This window comes from Panthera leo, chromosome F3 (genome assembly GCF_018350215.1).
Source record: "Panthera leo isolate Ple1 chromosome F3, P.leo_Ple1_pat1.1, whole genome shotgun sequence".
NCBI classification, from domain to species: domain Eukaryota; kingdom Metazoa; phylum Chordata; class Mammalia; order Carnivora; family Felidae; genus Panthera; species Panthera leo.
In genome coordinates this window covers 42,332,380-42,351,353 of record NC_056696.1, presented here as the reverse complement: position 1 = coordinate 42,351,353, position 18,974 = coordinate 42,332,380, and the positions used below count along the sequence as shown (strand labels likewise).

Below are 18,974 nucleotides of genomic sequence, written 5' to 3'. Positions count from 1 at the left end.
CATGACTCCTGGCAGATAGTGACAGCTTATTCACTGTGCTGACCTGTCCTCTGAAAAAATAAGGCACGGAATTTAAGACACGAGGCAAAGTATAGATTACTGAATTTTGAGGCTCTGGAACCTCTGAATCAATGAAATCGACGACCTGTTTTTGCAGGTTTTGCAGGAATCTAACTCCTGTGTTTAAAGCAAAAACAGAGGCATGGAGTAGCCCACACACAGAGGGCCGGGGTGGAAAGCCTCCCAGGCCACGACGGCTGGGCTCACCTGCTTCTGGGTTTCTTCTCTGGGACACCCTCTCCCGGGGCTGAAACGGACAGAGCCCCTGAGAAGGGAGCTGAGGAATCCAGCGGCCAGGCTCTTGAGTGAGAATGTTACTAGCTGCGGTCACACGCTGGAGATAAATGTCTGACAGATGTCTGACAATGACTCAGTAGCCAGATCCAGGGAGGGGGAGGAAGCTGGCCGGTGGTGGTTAGTGGCTACAAGTCTAACCCACACAAGTGGCCTCTGGTGTTCTGAGTGCTACTTCTCAGAGACAGAGGTGAATTCATGCCATTTGGTTTCCAGCCACGGTCTTGGTCTGGGGCCTGGGGCAGACCTCCCGTCCTTACCCCTGACCCCGAGGTGACAAGGAACAAATCAAAAAGAATTCCTTTCTCCTTCAGGATCTGGTTGAATCATCTCAAAAATGCCCACAGGCTTAATACCAAGGGCTGGTTCCATTTATGTGACTTCATTTCCCCAGGTGGGAAGGTGGGAGGGCAGGCACCTTATGAGTCAGACCGTTCTTCTTATTTTTAAAGCTTCCCGAGAAGCCGTGAAATGGTTAGGGCGCGTTTCTGGATTCAGACCAAAGTTTGAGCTAAACTATCACCCCTTCATCACGTTATATAGTTTTTAGTTCCAGGGGACTGAGGAGCCCAATCCCGTGGTAGGAAAGGGTTTGCACGTGGGGAGGACAGAGCTACGGTGCACACTCCTTCCTTAGTGCCTGTTAGTGTTACAAAGTCCCAACCTCCACAGTGAAAGTGGATCCCAGGGTTACCTTCCCGAGAGTCTAGCCCTTACGTTTCCCAAGCTTCGGCTCTCCAGTGCTTTTGGGTCTCCCTAAACTAAAGGGACCAGGATGGGACAACAGCTGGGCAACACCTGTCACCCCCCAAGTGTGCCGATGAGAATGACAATGAGGACCAACAATCAGATGGCGGGCGTTTCGCTAGAGCCCTGCTGAGGCCGACGGGCTGATGCCAGGAGAGAGCGTCAGGTGTCTGTGACTCAGGTGAGCACAGCCAGGCCCATTTGCTTATGGGGTCAGGTGCACACCGCCAATGGCAGGGATTTGGTCATGGTGGCATCTTCGAGGGTTGCCTCTGCTGCCTAGGCTTTCATGCCATTCTGGCCCAGCTGCCTCAGGCCCCCACAGGGAAAGGCTGTTTCCTAAAAGCTATGCAGGCAGGGAACCGAGAGGTATAGAGTTGAGGGAATGGAAATCGGTAGTGGAGGGGAAGGAAGATCCATGATTCTCAGCCCCCCAGGACAGAAGACTGGCAAGGGGCCAGGAGACGCTGGAACGAGGGAATCCTGGCTAAGAAAAAAAAAATCACATAGGAGGAGGCAGTGACCCTGAAGGAGAGAAAAGCAGACAGGTTATTTTGAAAGGAGCAGACCTGAAGGAAAGCACCGGGCCTTAGAGACAGGAGCCAGTGGCCTGGAAGGGCGGGGGCGGGGGGGGGGGGGGCTCGGTTTTTGCAGGTCCCGTGGGAATTTCCCTCTCTGGGAGGAGGAGCGCGAGGGAGGAGCCCCCATGTTTCCCTACCTAGCCCTTCCTTCCCTTCCTTCCCATCTCCATCACTGTCTCGTCTGTGGGAGACAAGTTCCCAGCATATTCAGTTGTGAAGGTTCATTTGATCGCTCTTCCCTATGCACTAAGGAGGTGGGCTTGACTAGGGAACTTTCTAAACCATCTGCAAGGCTAATTTTAGAGAGTGAACTTGTTTCTGGGCTCTCCGGCCAACCAGCAGAGAGGAACAGGCCTGCTCTCTGGGGGTGGGAAATCTCAGGACTAGGACAATAGAGGCATATGGAGCAAGGACAGGGCGAGAGATAGGATGACCGGCCTAGACCAGCTCGCCCACCCAGGAGAAGGTGGGTTACCGTTGCTGCGTGGAAAGGGAGGGAACAAAAAGTTGCTGTAGGGCTTCATAGGCGGGGGGCTCAAGCAGCATCGAGGCCATTTTACAAATTTCGAGAAGGGAAAAGGTTTGGGGAAATGATAGCTTCTTCCTTCTTGGGAAGCAAGTCTGAAGCCTGCAAAAGATGCTTAGGCAGCGAAAGACTGTTGTCATTTATACACACTTAGCCACCAGATTCCCCACCATGGCCTTAAAGTTTGAGTGGGGAAGAGGATGAGTTTCTTTGGCCAGGATCCCTCTGGAGAACAGCTACGTTATCCTAACAGCAGCTCGAGGATGGGCGTGCAGCGTATGCTGGAGGTGCTGGCTGAGAGCTATTGTCTAACTCCTTCCTCCTCAAGGGTGGGGAAGGACCCTGAACGTCTCCCACCTTGAAGTGAGGTCTGGTGCTTGCAAGAGACCTTACACGGGAAGCTTGCCGGCCCAACGGGAGGGTGGCAAAGTGGGGTTTAGAGCCAACCTGAAGCTAAAGGACTATGCTACCAGTTGGTGCCCCGTGCTCTAGGCCCTCTGACTATGGAGCCCCCGCAGCAGCTGCTGCCCGATCTGTCCTGAAGCAAGGGAGCCCGGGCTGTCCAGCAGCAGTGAGCCTTAGGGAGGGAAGAGACGTCGGCCACCAAGAACAGCTGCTGCCCTCCCAACACCTCCCAACCTGGAGACATTTCTTCTCCCGGAGGGAGGACAGGCCACTAGGAAGAGTACCTGAGTCTGGATGCGGTTCAGGCCCCGGAACCAGAGGATCTGGCCTCGGCGCAGCTCCATCTCCGCGTGGTCAATCTCATCCAGCCCCTCCGCGTCCTTGGTGATCTCCTCTTTCGTGGTGCCATGCCCGGCCTCCTTCAGGAACTTCAGGGATTGCGTAGGTATCGAGGAGATTATCTGAGAACAGGGGCAGCAAAAGGGGAGACACCAGAATCAGGGCGGGAGAGCTGTCACTCAGCTTGCACGGTCAGGCCCCCGGGTAGGTCAGTCTTCACCCTATCACCCATGGTGGGGAGGTAGGCGGTGCCTACCAACTGGCGGACCATCACGAAGGCCTTCTGTATTTGTGGACATACAAAGGAGGACTTCCATTCGGGTATCTGACCAGCCAGCTGCCTGGCTAGTTGTAGACTTCATTCTCCTTCTGTCTCAGTTCTTCCTTTCCATTTTGCCATGGATCTTTTAAGGGAAGTAGAACTGTAATGCGTGATACAGAGTAGCAAGGGACAGAGACCAGACCAGGGGGAAGACAAGTCTGGGGACGGGACGGTCACACTGCGTGTGTATGGGCGAAGAGAAGAGTGCAGGAAGGGAATGACCCTCTTCTAGTTACCACGGGCAAAGTAATTCCTGTGTATGACACGGGGGTGAAAGGCTACTAGAGGTTTTCTTGGGCTTGGGATGAGGGAGTGGCTGGGACAGGCCCAGGAGGGAGGGACAGAGGAGTATTACCAGAAGACATGGGGCAGTGGGTTGGGCTTGCAATTCAAAATAAACCACACAGGAAGCTCAATCACTTCTCCTCCACAGACAGACGAGGAGCAGACAGGGTTCGGAGGAGACGGGGACTGTATGAGCGTTCCGATGCAGAGTCAAGTATTTTGAAATAGGAAGAATGTCAAAGTGCAACTTTTGGATGACTGGAAGGAGCTCCGTGGTACAGAAGGGAGGCCATTATCCGGCACCAAGGCTATGTGGCCACACGTGAGACCAGACGCAGACGGGAGTTTCAGATAGTGAAACAAACGGGCTTCACCCAAGTATAAAAGGGACCCCCTGATCCATAAACACCGGCAGACAGACGGGGCGGAAGGACTTGTGTTAGGAACTGGGATAGCAATTAATCAGGGAGGCACCTCGGGGATATGAAAGAAGCAACTAGCAGGTTTATGGGGGAAAGGCCTGCGGTCCCAGGGAAGGATCTCTGGGGCCACTTAGAGCAAAGCCACCCAGGGGGCCAGATGCCAGTCAGTAGAGAGTGGGGGTCTGCAAAGCAGAGCTTAGCCCGGGTCAGAGACGGGGATGAGGGGGATACACACGGTGGTCATAGGGAAGGAACAAAACTTAACCAGACGTGATGATATTGTTATGATATTAACAGCTCACTCTTACTGGGTACTTATGGGTCCTGGACATTGTTGTAAGTCATTGGCTGATCAACAACGATGAACAATGATCCTATTATCTTAAGTTGAGGAAACTGAGGCACAGAGTGGGTAAGACACTTGCTCGAAGTGATTCAGTTTGTAGAAGGGAGATGGGGATTCAAACCCAGGTGGCCGGTACCAGAATCTATGCTCTGAACTGTGTGATCTGCTTCTCTAGAGACCTTGCGAGTCTGGATATATCTTAGATGAGGGTCAGGCATGCAACCCAGATGAGGTCGGGGTGAAAAACAGGATGCTGGGGAGCCCTTAACTATGGCCGCACAGTGGGGCGCCTGGGTGGCTCAGTCAGTTAAGCGTCCGACTTTGGCTCAGGTCATGATCTCAACAGTTCGTGGGTTCAAGCCCCGTGTCGGGCTCTGTGCTGACAGCTCAGAGCTGGAGCCTGTTTCAGATTCGGTGTCTCCCTCTTTCTCTCTGCTCCTCCCCCACTCACACCCTGTCTCTCTCAAAAATAAACATTAAAAACAACGACAACAACAACAACAACAACAACCAGACAAAAACTTTGTCAGCACAGCAGCTCACAGCCAGACTGTGGCTTCATCAGAATAAAGACTTCTGCTTGGTAAACTCTTCTGCTTCTAAGACCCTCAATTTCTTTTTTTTCTTCTTAGCAAAATCCCATTGACAATTTCCACTCCCATCTCAGAGAAGCTAAGGGACGTGCCTGTCTCTAGGCATGGTTAGAGAAGAGATCCGAAGCCTCTGAAGGGGTGGACACTGATCAGTCCCCTCTGGGATCCTGTAAGATGGGAAGATCTTGAAAGCTGTGGGTAGGAAGGGGTGGGAAGGAGAAGATGACGGGACGATCTGGGAGTCCCCGCGGTGCGTGTTCCATCTCCTCTAGAGGAAGGGGTGTCGCCGGCTGTGTGGACCCACACGGCGACCCTGCCGGTACTCACCTGGCCCCACAGCAGTTCTCCGATGCCAATGAAGAGACACCAAAACCACTGAGACAGGGTGAGCTTCGTGCAACTGAAGGGTTTACCCCCGAATTCCACAATGAGAATCTAGAACCGAGAAAGAGGCAGCCTACCGTCAGGTTGATGGGTAACAGGTAGCTAGCTGTCCAGCCAAGGCCGTCATGGCCACATCAACCCCTGCCCCGTGATCCCTGTGGTGCAAGCCCTGATCGGCTTGTTGGAGAAGGAGAAGGAAGGAAACCAGAAGGGGAGAAGGGAAGAGAGACACAGTCTTTATAGAGACCCTGATGGAGGGACAGATATCGTTACTATGACTATTATTAAGGGACGAGCTGGCGATCCAGGGGGGCTGGAGGCTTCTTGTGACTAAAGCCGGTGGGTGACAAAGAGAAGGCGAAGGGATGGAGAGGGGGAATTGAGGAGGGGGGTAAATAAGGGAGATACCTGCTGGGAGAGACTCAGGAGCCCTTTGTCATAGGGCCAGCTCATAGTTTCCTGTATCTGCAGATGTTTTAGTCTACCTCTGACTAGGGCAAGGAGGAAGGAACCCAATCCTTTTACCATCAGGGCAACTGTGCCCTTGACCCCAGTTCTACAAGAGGAGCCTAAGTCAGGCTTATTGTCAACCGCATGTGAACCACGTACTTCTCTTTCTCTGTGAAGTGCACAGCATTTTCTGCCACGAGCCCCTCGTGAACAAAGGGGCAGGGACAAGGGGAGACCCCGTACAGCACGTATTTGCACCTTTCACGTGTGCTAGCAGGAGGCATGGAAAGGACCTAGGAGAGTGGCCCTCTCTTTGGTCACTTCGTGAAATTTCTGTGTTTTAGAAAGATAAGCAAAGGATCCCACAAGTCTTATTTGATTGGCTACCGACACGTTGCCTTGCCCTGGAGCACCTGACCCAGCAGGCTCCAGTTCTAGAGCCACGTGCAAATGGAAGCCACCTGGGAATCCGAAAGTGTTCAATCTACAGCCCGAGTGCCCATCATTCCCTCATGTCTTCTCCTGCGTACCTAGGGAATCCTGTTCCCAGCTTCTGGCCTTTGCCATCCCAGACCTCCTACCCCAACTCCAGCTGGAGGCTCACCTGGCTGATGAACGTGCCCAAGACCACACAGCAGAAGATGAGGTTGCGGAAGATGCCTGCAAAGACATTCCTCTCTCCGTGGATCTTGCGAGAGTTGATTTCGTTGAAGAGCTGCATCAGCACAAAGGTGTTGAAAATAATGGTGTAGTGTTGGCTGGGTGGGGAATGTAGAGGCGCCTTCCTCCCGCTATCGATGTCAAAGAATTTCTCACCTAGTGGGGAAGAAGGAAGCGTTCGTTAGTGGGTGAAGTATGAGCTCCACGAGGGCTCAGGTTGAGTCAGAACACGCTGGCATGGCCAAACTGCTTGCTGACGGCCGGTGTCCGTTCTAATAGGTTAGTATCTGAGCTACACTAGTTATCAAATACTTCTAAGTGTTAGTTCTCATCTCAACGCATCTGACCCTCTTTCTCAGTTTGCTCCATTGATTTCGACTTCTTGTAGTGCAGCGTGGTGGTAAAACTGTGGACCGGGGTCAGGGCAGACACAGGTTTGACCTTAGTACCATTATTTATTCATTATGTGACCTGAGCTTCGGTTTTTATAATCTATTAAAAAAAAAAAAAAAAAGCTATAGAAAGCCACCCTTGTGAAATTCTTTTTCTTTTTTTTAAATTTTTTTTTTAACATTTATTTATTATTGAGGGACAGAGAGAGACAGAGCACGAGCAGGAGAGGGGCAGAGAGAAGAGGGGACACAGAGCCTGAAGCGGGCTCCAGGCTCCGAGCTGTCAGCGCAGAGCCTGACGCGGGGCTCGAACTCACACACCGCGAGATCATGACCTGAGCCGAAGTCAGGCGCTCAACCGACTGAGCCCCCCAGGCACCCCCACCCTTGTGAAATTCTTGAGAGGGGTACATCAAATAGCATAATGTGCCAGGTAGTGGGAAGAGAGGACACACTCAGTAAACGCAGCTGTTATCACTCCCAGTCTGGTGCTCAGTGTGCCCCACTGCTACCTTCTTTCCCCGGGCCATTCTCTGCCCCCATCTCCATTTAGCCCTCCGACCCTTCCCCCAGCCCCAGCCTCACCCTCGGCTCACCGGCAAAGACAAGGAAAAAGATGACAGTGAGCTGATAGACTGCGTGGCCCAAGATGTTCTTCATCATAGTACGTGAGATCAGAGGCTTATTGCGGCCATAGGGGCGACGCTTCAACAGAGACTCCGTAGGAGGCTCGGTGGCCAGGGCCAAGGAGGCAAAAGTGTCCATGATTAGGTTAACCCACAACATCTGCACGGCTTTCAGTGGGGAATCCTGGTGGGAAGAAGAACCAGTCCTTTTAGCTTTCCTTGGAAAACACCCCCTACCTCCCTCCTCAGCCTCACCTTTGCCCCTGCAATGGCCTAGCTCCCACCATCCACCCGGACTTTGGATCTGGCCATTTCTCAGCTGAGTGACCTCGAGAAAGTTACTTAACCTCTTTGAGCCTTGGTTTCCTCACCTGTAAAATGGAGAGAATACCCACTCTCCAAGACTGCTTTTGAAGAAGAGAGATAACCCATAGGAGTACCCATCACAGCGGCTGACACGGATGTGCTAATTAATGGTAGATGAGTTACCATCCGTCCACACGGGCAGATGGAGACTCAGCAGAGCTAACTTCTGCCCCAACGCCACCGGGGAAACTCTTGCCCGTAATCCTCAGTAGACAGTACCCCGCCTCCTACGTTCCCTAGCCCCCGCCTCACCTCTCCCATCTCGCCCACCCCGCACTCCGCTCCTTTCACCTGAGTGATACAGGCTCCGGTGAAGGCCACAATCACGGCCACCACGTTGACAGTGAGCTGGAACTGCAGAAACTTGGAGATGCTGTCATAGACGTTTCGCCCCCACATCACTGCCTTCACAATGCTGGTGAAGTTGTCGTCTGTTAGGATGATGTCTGATGCCTCCTTTGCCACATCCGTGCCTGCAATACCCTGAGTAAGAAAGGGAAGGAGAACGGTGAGAAACTGGCTAAAGCAGAGCTTATCTACGCTCTGGACCAGGGCTGCAGTTCCTGACCTCCAAGAAGCTTCTGGACCAGGCAGAAACGCCAGAGGGCGCACTTGCCTTGCTAAAAACCAAGCCGGCGTATTTTGAGTTCTCGCTTCCAAAGATCAAGGGAAAATGTGACGTTGTCAGTCCACAGAAAACAGGGCTGGGGTCGGATGCCACCGTGTTACTCCTGAACCCAGGCTGGAAATGACAGTTATCTTTTGATATTCCTTTCTCCCTTCTCTCCTACTCCCCCACCTTAGAAATGAAGGAAAGGATAGGGAACACGTCCTATCTATTCTACCTCCAAATTCATACATTTCTTTCTTTCTTTTTTTTTTTTTTTATTTAAGATTTTATTTTTAGGTCATCGCTACCCTCAACGTGGGGCTCGAACTCACAACCTTGAGATTAAGAGTCGCAAGCTCCACTGACTGAGCCAGCCAGGTGCCCCTAAATCCTTATACTTCTTTTCCCGCTGCTAGTATCTCACTCAAGTCCTTGTCCCTCCCCGCCCCCCCCCCCCCCCACCTCTAAGTCACCTTACTTTTTTTTCCAGGAGGAGTAGTCTGGCAGCACAGTTCAGATGTCCTATCCTTGTTCAAAATTCTGTTCCTGGGGAACCACTAAAGGTTTCTGAAGAGACATTATCAATGGTTGAAAGCTGTGCTTTAGAAACAGTAACTCTTCTAGACTGACGGTCAAAGCCCTCAACAGGTGAACTCGGATGGATTCATTCTCCAGCCTACTCCTATCTAATCTTTCTGCTCAAAACCCGCTGGTTTATTCACAGTTCTCTGAATCTCTTATTCACTTCTTGAATATAGACTTCTACTTACACCATTTCCTTAAACCTGGAACATCCTCCTTCCTCATCCATTTAAATCTCATCGGTTGTCAATGGTCCTTGCAATTAAACCCTACTTGCTTTGCAAAACCATCCCTAACACCACCGGCCCATACTTCTATCTCAAGTCTTGCAAATCCTACAATCCACAGAGGAGTGTATTCATTAATTGGGCTTCCAGTAGTAGATGATTTTGTTCTCTTTACCAGGTAATAATATATTCCCTTTTGGATTGCAATAAACAAATACCTGTCATAGACTATACCAGTCGGTTTCCCCATCAAAAAGTTCTCTAATAAATCCACACAATGCCATAACATGTGCTGTAAAAAGGGGGAGAAAAAGGAAGGAGGACTCTATGTACTTACTACTATGGAATAATCTCCAGGTTACATGAAGTGAAAAAGCAATGCGGAAGAAAGAGTGTATGGTGTGTAAATAGATAAGCATAGATAGTAGTATAGATAATATCACTCAGCTAAGAGAATGGGATACAAACATATTACGTGTTTGATTATGTTTTAAAGGAGCAAACAAAGGATACACCAAAAACAAGAGAAGTAAGTTACTTAGGGTTAAGAGGGGAGGAAACGGGGTGGAGGTGAGCAGAAGCTGGATTTCTTGGTGTAGACCTTGTTTTGTATATTTGACCTGAGAACTAGAGAACTACTTTATATGAGTATAAAACGAAATTAAGTTTAAAAAGCAATTTCCAAAAGGCAAAGCAACACGATATAAATGAACTGGTATAACCAGTTGGTAGCACAACTACACAAAGGAAAAATGTTCCAGGGGCGCCTGGGTGGCTCAGTCGGTTAAGCGTCCGACTTCGGCTCAGGTCATGATCTCGCGGTCCGTGGGTTCGAGCCCCGCGTCGGGCTCTGTGCTGACAGCTCAGAGCCTGGAGCCTCTTCAGATTCTGTGTCTTTCTCTCTCTCTCTGCCCCTCCCCCACTCACACTGTCTTTCTCTGTCTCTCAAAAATAGATAAACATTAAAAAAAAATTTAAAAAAAAGTTCCAAACGACAGTTTGAAAGACATAGTCCCTTGATGGCAGAACCTGGTAGGATATACCTCCAGGATAAAAAAAGAACTGTAAGAAAGATCTTGAACTGTTTGTAGTAGAGTAATTGTATTATTATTGCTCTTTTGAGACTATCACCTATATTTTAGGGTAAAGCAAATTATGATTATGTTAATGACATTAGGATCAGAATTTTCAGCTTAAGAGATATAAATATAAAATCAAGGAAGTTAAATAAAATTAGCAAGTTAGAGTTCTATAATTCTAAATTTGCATTGGAAATACGAATATGGATTCATGAAGTATTTTACTTTAAAACAAAGAAACACAAAAACAAAAAAAGAGGCATAAAAGATATATTTCCTCGCTTCGCCCATTGAAAAGATCTAGAAACAAAGAATTACTCAGTAGTCAGGAACACCCTGACATGCAGACTGTGTTCTCTAAATACCATTTCTCACCAAAAAGCAGGACTCCTTTGAGAAATGGATGATTCCAGGCAGGACGAGAAATACGCATGATGATTCTGGAAACTTTTATCATGCCAGAAACCAAGTAAGGTATTAAAGACAATTGCCGTTGTATCTAAAGACCCAGCAATATTCATGAGGCTAATGATGGGTCAATGTGAATGTCAAAATAACAACAAGGGCAATGGATCAAAACACATCAAGTATACTTAAGTCCATGAGTTCATAATGGTATTAAAAAAATAGTTAAGTGGTTTTTTTTTAATGCTTATTTTTGAGAGAGAGAGAGAGAGAGAGAGAGAGTGAGTAAACAGGGGAGGGGCACAGAGAGAGGGAGACATAAAATCCAAAGCAGGCTCCAGGCCCTGAGCTGTCAGCACAGAGCCCGACGCGGGGCTCGAACCCACGGACCGTGAGATCATGACCCGAGCCGATGGCGGATGCTTAACCGACTGAGCCACGCGGGTGTCCCTTTTGGTTGCTTTTAAAGAGAGCACCCCAAACATAGATTATTCTTGAATATCCTTCCACGGCTTAAAAAAATCACCAATAGTGCAATACATATGGGAGGCTTACAATCATAAGCTACTTGAGTGTGAGAATGACATTTGCAATCCGGGGGTTTCTACATTTGCTGGAATGTCAGAATGAACCAGTGTGCCTGCTAGGAAAAGCCAAACATTTCTGGGACCCACCCATGTGCTACTGAATCAAGATACCCAAATGTGGAACCTTGGGATATGCGATTTTAAATAAACTCTCCAAGTGCTTCTGATGCGCTTGGCCTCACGAGCGTAAAGCAGAGTGATGAACAGTGCTGGCGAAGGAATACGTGCTTGATACGTCGTGGTTTCCCTGCCTGTGTCGTCTAGTCTTCACACTTGATGGCTCTCCCACTACACATACTCTCACTGGCTGGGTCGTTAGGACAGACAGAGTCAGAAAAAAGAGCGCAGTGTGGGACGTGGAGGCACAGGAAGCGGCAGGCTAAAGAAGCCTGTCCTGGCTTCCTGATGGAGAAGGCAGCTTGCAGGCGGACAGACGGTGTACTGAGCTGCTTACCATGGCAAAGCCAACATCTGCTTTCTTCAGGGCCGGCCCATCATTCGTGCCGTCGCCAGTGACAGCCACCACCTGTCGCTGTTCCCCAATAGTGCTGTCGATGATGCCTGGGAGAAACAGACACACCCCGGTGAGTCCACACGGGCCATCTCAGTCCTCTGCTCCCCTCGAAGGTGCTTTTGGGGTTTTCCTCCCTGGTCCCTGCTACCACCTCCCTTTCTTTCCTTTCTTCTTTACGTTGTGGGTTACAAGCTCACTTGATAGCATGTTGAAAGTGTAACCATCCTTCTGAGCCCTGACAGATCTGTCAGTTCCTGAGAAGCTGCTACTGCTTTGCCTTGTTCTGTGCAGGCATCTGAGGTAAGGAAAGGCTAGAGGAGCACCTTGTCCAGCCTTCGATGTGGCAGCAGGCATGTAAACACAGGTAATTTACAAATAGAAGTGCAGCTACTAGCTGAAAACAACCACAGGAAGGGGTGAAGACCAGGTGAGGTGGACTGATCCGGTCTTGGGCAGCCACTCTGGCAACGAGAGCAGACAGTGCACTCCTGCCCTCTGGTGGTCGGAGGAGAGCAGTGTCTCAGCCTCCAAGGCCACGAGGCAAAGCACTTTGAAGAGGGAGGAGCAAAGGGCACAGTGACAGCCAGCCTGAAGCCACAGGTGGTATAGACTCAGAAGGCTGGAGAGGATCCAGATCATCTACGCCACTCCCATCACCCTCCAGAGGAGAAAACTGAAACCCAGAGAGAGGAAACGCCTTGCAGGGTCCCGAAGCCAGCTGGGGAAGCCCAGCCGTCCTTCCATTCCATCTCAGCCAGCGAGGGCCATGTGCTTCCTGAGCAGGAAGAGGAAGCAGAACAACGGGAGGGAAGAGTTAAAGCAGAAAACGATACTTCCCAGGAGGTTGGCTTCTTCCGGCCAAGGAGAAGACAGGAGAAAGATCGGGAGGTCAGAGTTGGGACACCAGCATGCACACACGTGCACACATCTACATGCACATACGTGATACCTGGATGCCTTTTCTCTGGCGTCCAGGCTGGTGCCCAAGTGCGAGTGTGTGTGTGTGTGTGTGTGTGTGTGTGTGTGTGTGTGTGACCAACTCCCTTTCTACTTTGTTCTTTCCTTCTTTCTTCTCTATGCTGGAGGTTCTACAGCATCACCCCAGGGCTGTGATTGTTTCACAGGTGGCACCTTGACCTACGAGTCTGTCTTTATCAGGTAGCCTGTGGCAGCCCAAGGGCCCTAAGGCAGCTGGTGTTTGGTGGAGAAGCCACCGGTTGAATTAAGGACAGAGACCTGGGGGTTGAACTGTACCACTTGCATTTACCAGTTGGCCAGTTTGGGTAAGCTACTCATCTTCCCAGCCTCGAACTTCCTTATGTGCAAAATGGGAATCATTTAACCTGCCCTGGTCGAATAAGGTATGGTGTCTATTTTATTTATTTATTTATTTATTTAAAAAAAAATTTTTTTTTAACATTTATTCACCGGTGAGAGAGAGACAGAGCACCGTGAGGGAGGGGCAGAGAGAGAGAGGGAGACACAGAACCCGAAGCAGGAGGCTCCAGGCTCTGAGCTGTCAGCACAGAGCCCAACGCGGGGCTCGAACCCACGAACCGCGAGATCGTGACCGGAGCCGAAGTCGGACGCTTAACCGACTGAGCCACCCAGGCGCCCCAAGACATGATGTTTAAAAACAACTTTATTATATGTGTTGACTACAGATGTTGGCTGAGCTGTCTGTTCCCCCCACGAGCTGGAGAGCGCTCCTGGGACCTTCCTGTTCAGGACGGGAGAGTTGCTTTGGCCAACGGTCCTCGTCTGCCCTGCCCCAGACTGCCGTCTTCTGCCCCAGGTACCTGGCCAGCAGCCAAGCTTACCTTTTACCAGGGTGTGCTTGTCAGTGGGGGACGATCGCGCCAAGACTCGAAGCTTAGGCCAGATCTTGTCCAGCTTCTCTTGCTCTACCTGCCAACGTGAGACCACACCAGGTCAGGCAAGCCCAGAATAGTCATCCAGAAGAAGCTTACTTCTCCCCACGCTCTGAGATTCTGGGGGAGCTGGCATTCCACGGCCCATGGCGGCTGCTACCGTGGCCTCCACGGGACATGAGACATCCGGCTGAGTCTCCAAGGGCAGATTCATTGATGGTGACCATTCAGGCTCCGCGTGTCTCTTTTTTCCTCCCGGTTCCCTACTGGGGAGCCAATCCCCTACTTCTTGGAGCCTTGACAGGAGGTGGGCAGGGGTTAGCTGTTGGCTCCAGGGGCTAAAGTGCTTCTAAGGTCTTAGGTGTGGTTTCTATGTAGACCAGGAAGCTCTGGTCTGCTTCACACCCAGACCACATCCTCTTACAAACCTGTGCCAGCATTAGTCACGGGGTGGTGACACAGGAGGGTGAGGATGGAGGGAAATCAGTACAAAATCACTCCTTGACTGAAAAAAATCGGGAAGACGCGAAAAGTTAGCGAGGCTGTCTCAAAAGTTAGCTTATGAATGAAGATAACGAGGAGACAGGAAACTCGCAGTTTTACCCCCTGAGCAGCTTTGGTAGAAGGAACGTCTCGCTATGAATAGATTTTAGTTTAAAAACCACCCACTTGGCGGTACAACTCCTCACAGCTTCCCCTCCCTCCTCTATGGGCTGCTGCCCGATTCATGAAACCATTTAATAAAGCCGATTAGATCTTCCAAAAAACAAAAACCAAACAAAAACAAACACACGACCACCACAACAAAAGCCAGCCGCTTTCTCCCGCGCGTCCCAGCTGCGCCACACGAGACCCAGGCTCCCCGGCCGCGACCCACCTCGCCCTTCTCGTTGCGGATAAGTCGGTTGAACTCTTTGCCTTCTAAGCACAAGAAGTCATCCCCAGGTGTGACAATGCCACATTTGGTGGCGATGGCCCGGGCTGTGTTGATGTTGTCACCGGTCACCATTCTGACAGTGATGCCAGCTTGTTTGCATTTGGCGATAGCGTCTGGGACCTATGGAGAGTAAGGCAAGGGGAAAGGAGGAGGTGGGGTGGTGAGGCCTGCTAGGCTGTCCCCGTTCAGGGTCCCTTCACTGTACACAGGAGACAGGTACCCCAGGAGCAGTGCCACGGGGCACTGGCTACGTCCGGTCATTTTTATATTGTCCGGTGTCACCTCACTTCTGTCCTACCCACGGTACTACATTTGGATTTGCCTTTTAGTGTAACTTGAGTTGAAGAGGAAATTTGCTTCAGGAGCTGGGTGTGAAAGCTTACTCTCCCCGCGATCTAGACTCCTTAGCAGGGCATATACACAGCCCTTTGAGATCTGGCCACTGTCTTCCTCCCCAGCAGACGTTTTTTGCCATTCTCCACCCCCCTGGCCCATACTCCAACCATATCAGTTCTTTGCAGTTTCCCCAATGCATGCTGCCCTCTCCTGCCTGGGGGCCTTGACAACTAACAGTCCATCTGTCTGAATTTCTTTCGAGCAGAGACTTTTTCCGATGCCTTAGCGTCTAGAATAGTGTTCAGCTACCCTAGGGGCGCTCAACAAGAATGTGTTGCTTGAAAGAAGGCGGCTGGAGGCGGGGATGGTGTCCCAGTTAACAACTCAGCCTCCTGGCTGTTCTAGGTATCAAATCATAAGCTCAATGAAACCTATACTTCTCACCCCTCAGACGGCATTAACCATCAGAATGGCACCTTCTAGCAGTTCAGCACTCTAAAGCAGTTTTGTGAAGCTGGAAGCCTGGGAACATCTATCCCTGCAAGTGAGAAGCTGTTAGGTAACACGCCTGGGGTCACAGCTAGAAATGGAACCAGTACCCCAGTTCCTGTGACTCCTGGGTGGCTTCCCGTTGGACCATGCTCAGCTTGCACACGCGCCAGGGGCTGTTGGAAGACTTCCGTTCACGTTTTCTTACCCTTTGGCCAAGCCAAAGCCTCACCTCTGGGCGCACGGGGTCCTCAATGCCCACCACCGCGACGCAGGTCAGTTCGGTGAGGATCTCACTCTCGTTGTCCCACGGGGGCTCTCCGTCATTGAAATCCCGGTAAGCTATGCAGATAGTTCGGAGGCCCTCGCAGGCCATGGGCTCGATGACAGTGCGCACTATCTCATCTCGGTCCTTGCTCTTGAATGGCACCACTTCCCCTTTCTTGTCCAGGATTCGGTTGCACCTGGGGAGGCACACGGTCAGGAAGCGGCGCCCCGTCTCACCCAATATGTCTCTACGGTCACCTGCAGACATTCTGGCAACTGTTCTGAGGCCAGACACCGTTCTGAGGCCAGAAATCTCTCATCCCTCTCCCCCAGCTGAGTCCCTTCTTCCAAGGTGGGGAGGTGTGTAGGTGGATAAGGTCCACGTAAGCGGAAGGTGCGGTTCCCCGCTACCATCTGTCCCTACTTATATGTGAAGTCTTTTGGGGATCACCTGCTCTTTTGAACTTCTCAAAGGTGGAGAGACAGTTTTAATTCCCGTGACCTAGGATAGTACTCAGTGCATAGGGCGTGTTCCACGGGAATGTGCTCATTGTTTGTTTTTTACAAACTGAAGGTTTGTAGCAACCCTGCATCCAGCAAGACTGTTGGCACCAATTTTCTAACGGCATTTGCCCACTTCCTGTCTCTGAGTTACGTTTGGGTAAGTTTCACAATGCTTTAAACCTTTTCGTTATTATTATATTTGCTATGGTGATCTGTGACCAGTGAGCTTTGATGTTACTGTTGTAATTGTTTTGGGACATCAAGAGTCGCGCGCATGTAAGACAGCAAATTTAATCGATAATGTTGTGTGTGTTCTGACTCCACTGCCCAGCTCTTTCCCCTTCTCTCTCCCTATCCCCTGAGAGACAACAATATTGAAATTAGGCCACTGATAACTCTACAGTGGCCTCTAAGTGCTCAAGTGAAAGGGAGGGGTGCACATCTCTCACTTTAAATCAGAACCTAGAAATGATTAGGCTTGATGAGGAAGGCAGGTGGAAAGCCGAGAGAGGCTGAATGTTAGGCCTCTTGTGCCAAATAGCCAAGCTGTGAATGCAAAGGAAAGGTTCTCAGAAGAAACGAAAAGTACCGTTTCCGCGAAACCCAAGTGGTACGCGCGTGAAACAGCCTTGTTGCTGATATGGAGCAAGTTTGAACGGTCTGGATAGAAGACGAAACCAGCCACAACGGCCCCATAAACCAAAGCCGAATCCAGAGCAAGGCCCTAACTCTCTTAAATTTTATCAAGGCTAAGAGAGGAGAAAAAGCTGCAGAAGAAAATCTGAAGATAGCAGAGGTTGGGTCATGAGGTCTAAGGAAAGCGGAGATCTCCATGATATAAAAATGGAAGTGCTGATGTAGACTAACGGTGTTGGGAAAACTAGATAGCCACATGCAGCGAGTTCTCCAGAAGGACTAGCTCAGATGGTTAACGAAGGTGGCTACGCTGAACAGCAGCTTTTCCTTGTAGACGCAACAGCCTCATACTGTAAGAAGATGCATTCCAGGACTTTCACAGCTAGAGAGAAGTCAGTGCCTGGGTTCCAAAGTTTCAAAGGACAGCTTTACTTGCTCGTTAGTGGCTAATGCAGCTGGTGACTTTACATTGAGGCCAATGCTCGCTTACCATTCTGAAAATCCCAGGGCCCTGAAGAATTATGCTAAATCTACTCTGTCTGTGCTCTCTAAACGGAACAACAAAGCTTGGATGGCAGCACATCTGTTTATGACAAGGCTTACTGAATATTTTAAGTCCACCGTTGAGAGCTGCTGCCCAGAAAAAGACTCCTTTGAAAATATGACTGCTCATTGACAATACACCTGGTCACCCAGGAACTCTGATGGGGATGTCCAACGAGATTAATGTTGTTTTCATGCCTGCTAACACAACATCCATTCTGCAGCCCATGAATCAAGGAGTAATTTCGACTTTCAAGGCTTATTATTTAAGAAACACATCCTGTAATGTTATCGATAGAGATTCCTCTGGTGGATCTGGGCAAAGTAAATGGAAACCTCCGTCCAAATGCCATTAAGAACATTCATGATTTATGGGAAGAGGCCTGCATATCAACATGAACAGCAGTTTGGAAGCAATTGATTCCAACCCTCATGGATGACTTTGACCCTCAGGGTTCGAGACTTTAGGGGAGGAATTCATTGCCGATGTGGTGGAAAGAGCAAGAGAAATGGAAGGAGCAGTGGAGCCTGAAGATGGGACTGAATGACTGTGATCTCGCGATCAAACACGGACAGATGAGGAGTTGCTTGTAGCGGATGAGCAAAGAAAATTTCTTGAGATGGAACCTACTCTTGATGAAGATGCCGTGAAGATCGTTGAATGACAATAAAGGATTCAGAATAGTACATAAGCTTAGTTGATAAAGCAGTGGCAGGGTTTGAGGGGAAGTAACTCTAATTCTGAAAGAAGTTTTACTGTGGGTAAAATGCTATCAAATAGCATCTCTATCTAGCATCTCATGCTATAGAGAAATTGTTCATGAAAAGAGCCAATCTATGCGGCACACTTCACTGTCTTATTTTAAGAAACTGCCACAGCCGCCCCAACCTTCAGCACCCACCGCCCTGATCAGTCAGCAGTCATCAACATCGAGGAAAGACCCTCCACCAGCAGAAACATGATCACTAGGGGCGCCTGGGTGGCTCAGTCAGTTAAGCATCTGACTCTTAATTTCGGCTCAGGTCATGAGCTCACGGTTCATGGGATTGAGTCCTGCGTCAGGCTCTGCGCAGAGCCCGCTTGGGATTTTTTCTCTCCCTCTCTCTCTGCCCCTCCCTGACTCATGCATGCGTGCACACACACTCTCTCTGTCTCAAAATAAATCAATAAACGTGAAAAAAAATTTAAAAAAAAAGATTATGATCACTAAAGCTCAGATGATGGTTAGCATTTTTTTAGCAATAAAGTATTTATAAAATAAAGTATGTTATTATTTTTTTTTATATATATACATCATGCTATGGCACCCTCAATAGACTCCAGTCTAGTGTAAGCATGAGCTGTAAATGCCCTGGGGAATCAAAAAGATCCATTTGCCTCACTCTGTTGTGGCGATCTAGATCCGAACTCGCAAGGTCTCTGACGTAGGCCAAAGTTACACTGAACCATTTAATCATAGGAACCCCATGGGCATTAATCTCTGTTTTCAGGCTAGCAAACGAGAGCTTGGATCATTGCGGTCTGAATCCTGGCTGTGCCACTCTTAGCTGTTATCACCTTGAGCAAGTTACTTCACCTCCCGGGACCT

The 18,974-nt window shown here is 49.8% G+C and overlaps 1 protein-coding gene across 7 annotated transcripts in view; it reads right to left on the bottom strand.

The window, feature by feature from the left end:
• The window catches only part of ATP2B4 (ATPase plasma membrane Ca2+ transporting 4), a 98,372-nt gene that overhangs the window by 10,219 nt on the left and 69,179 nt on the right, over positions 1-18,974 (bottom strand). For all 7 annotated transcript variants that reach the window (XM_042926241.1, XM_042926243.1, XM_042926242.1 and 4 more), the window contains 9 exons: positions 15,668-15,899; positions 14,551-14,730; positions 13,623-13,710; positions 11,743-11,849; positions 8,090-8,281; positions 7,403-7,616; positions 6,359-6,570; positions 5,248-5,355; positions 2,898-3,074 (listed from right to left, as the gene is read on the bottom strand). In XM_042926241.1, the coding sequence (XP_042782175.1) occupies positions 2,898-3,074; positions 5,248-5,355; positions 6,359-6,570; positions 7,403-7,616; positions 8,090-8,281; positions 11,743-11,849; positions 13,623-13,710; positions 14,551-14,730; positions 15,668-15,899 (1,510 nt within the window). The remainder of the gene's footprint in view (positions 1-2,897; positions 3,075-5,247; positions 5,356-6,358; positions 6,571-7,402; positions 7,617-8,089; positions 8,282-11,742; positions 11,850-13,622; positions 13,711-14,550; positions 14,731-15,667; positions 15,900-18,974) is intronic.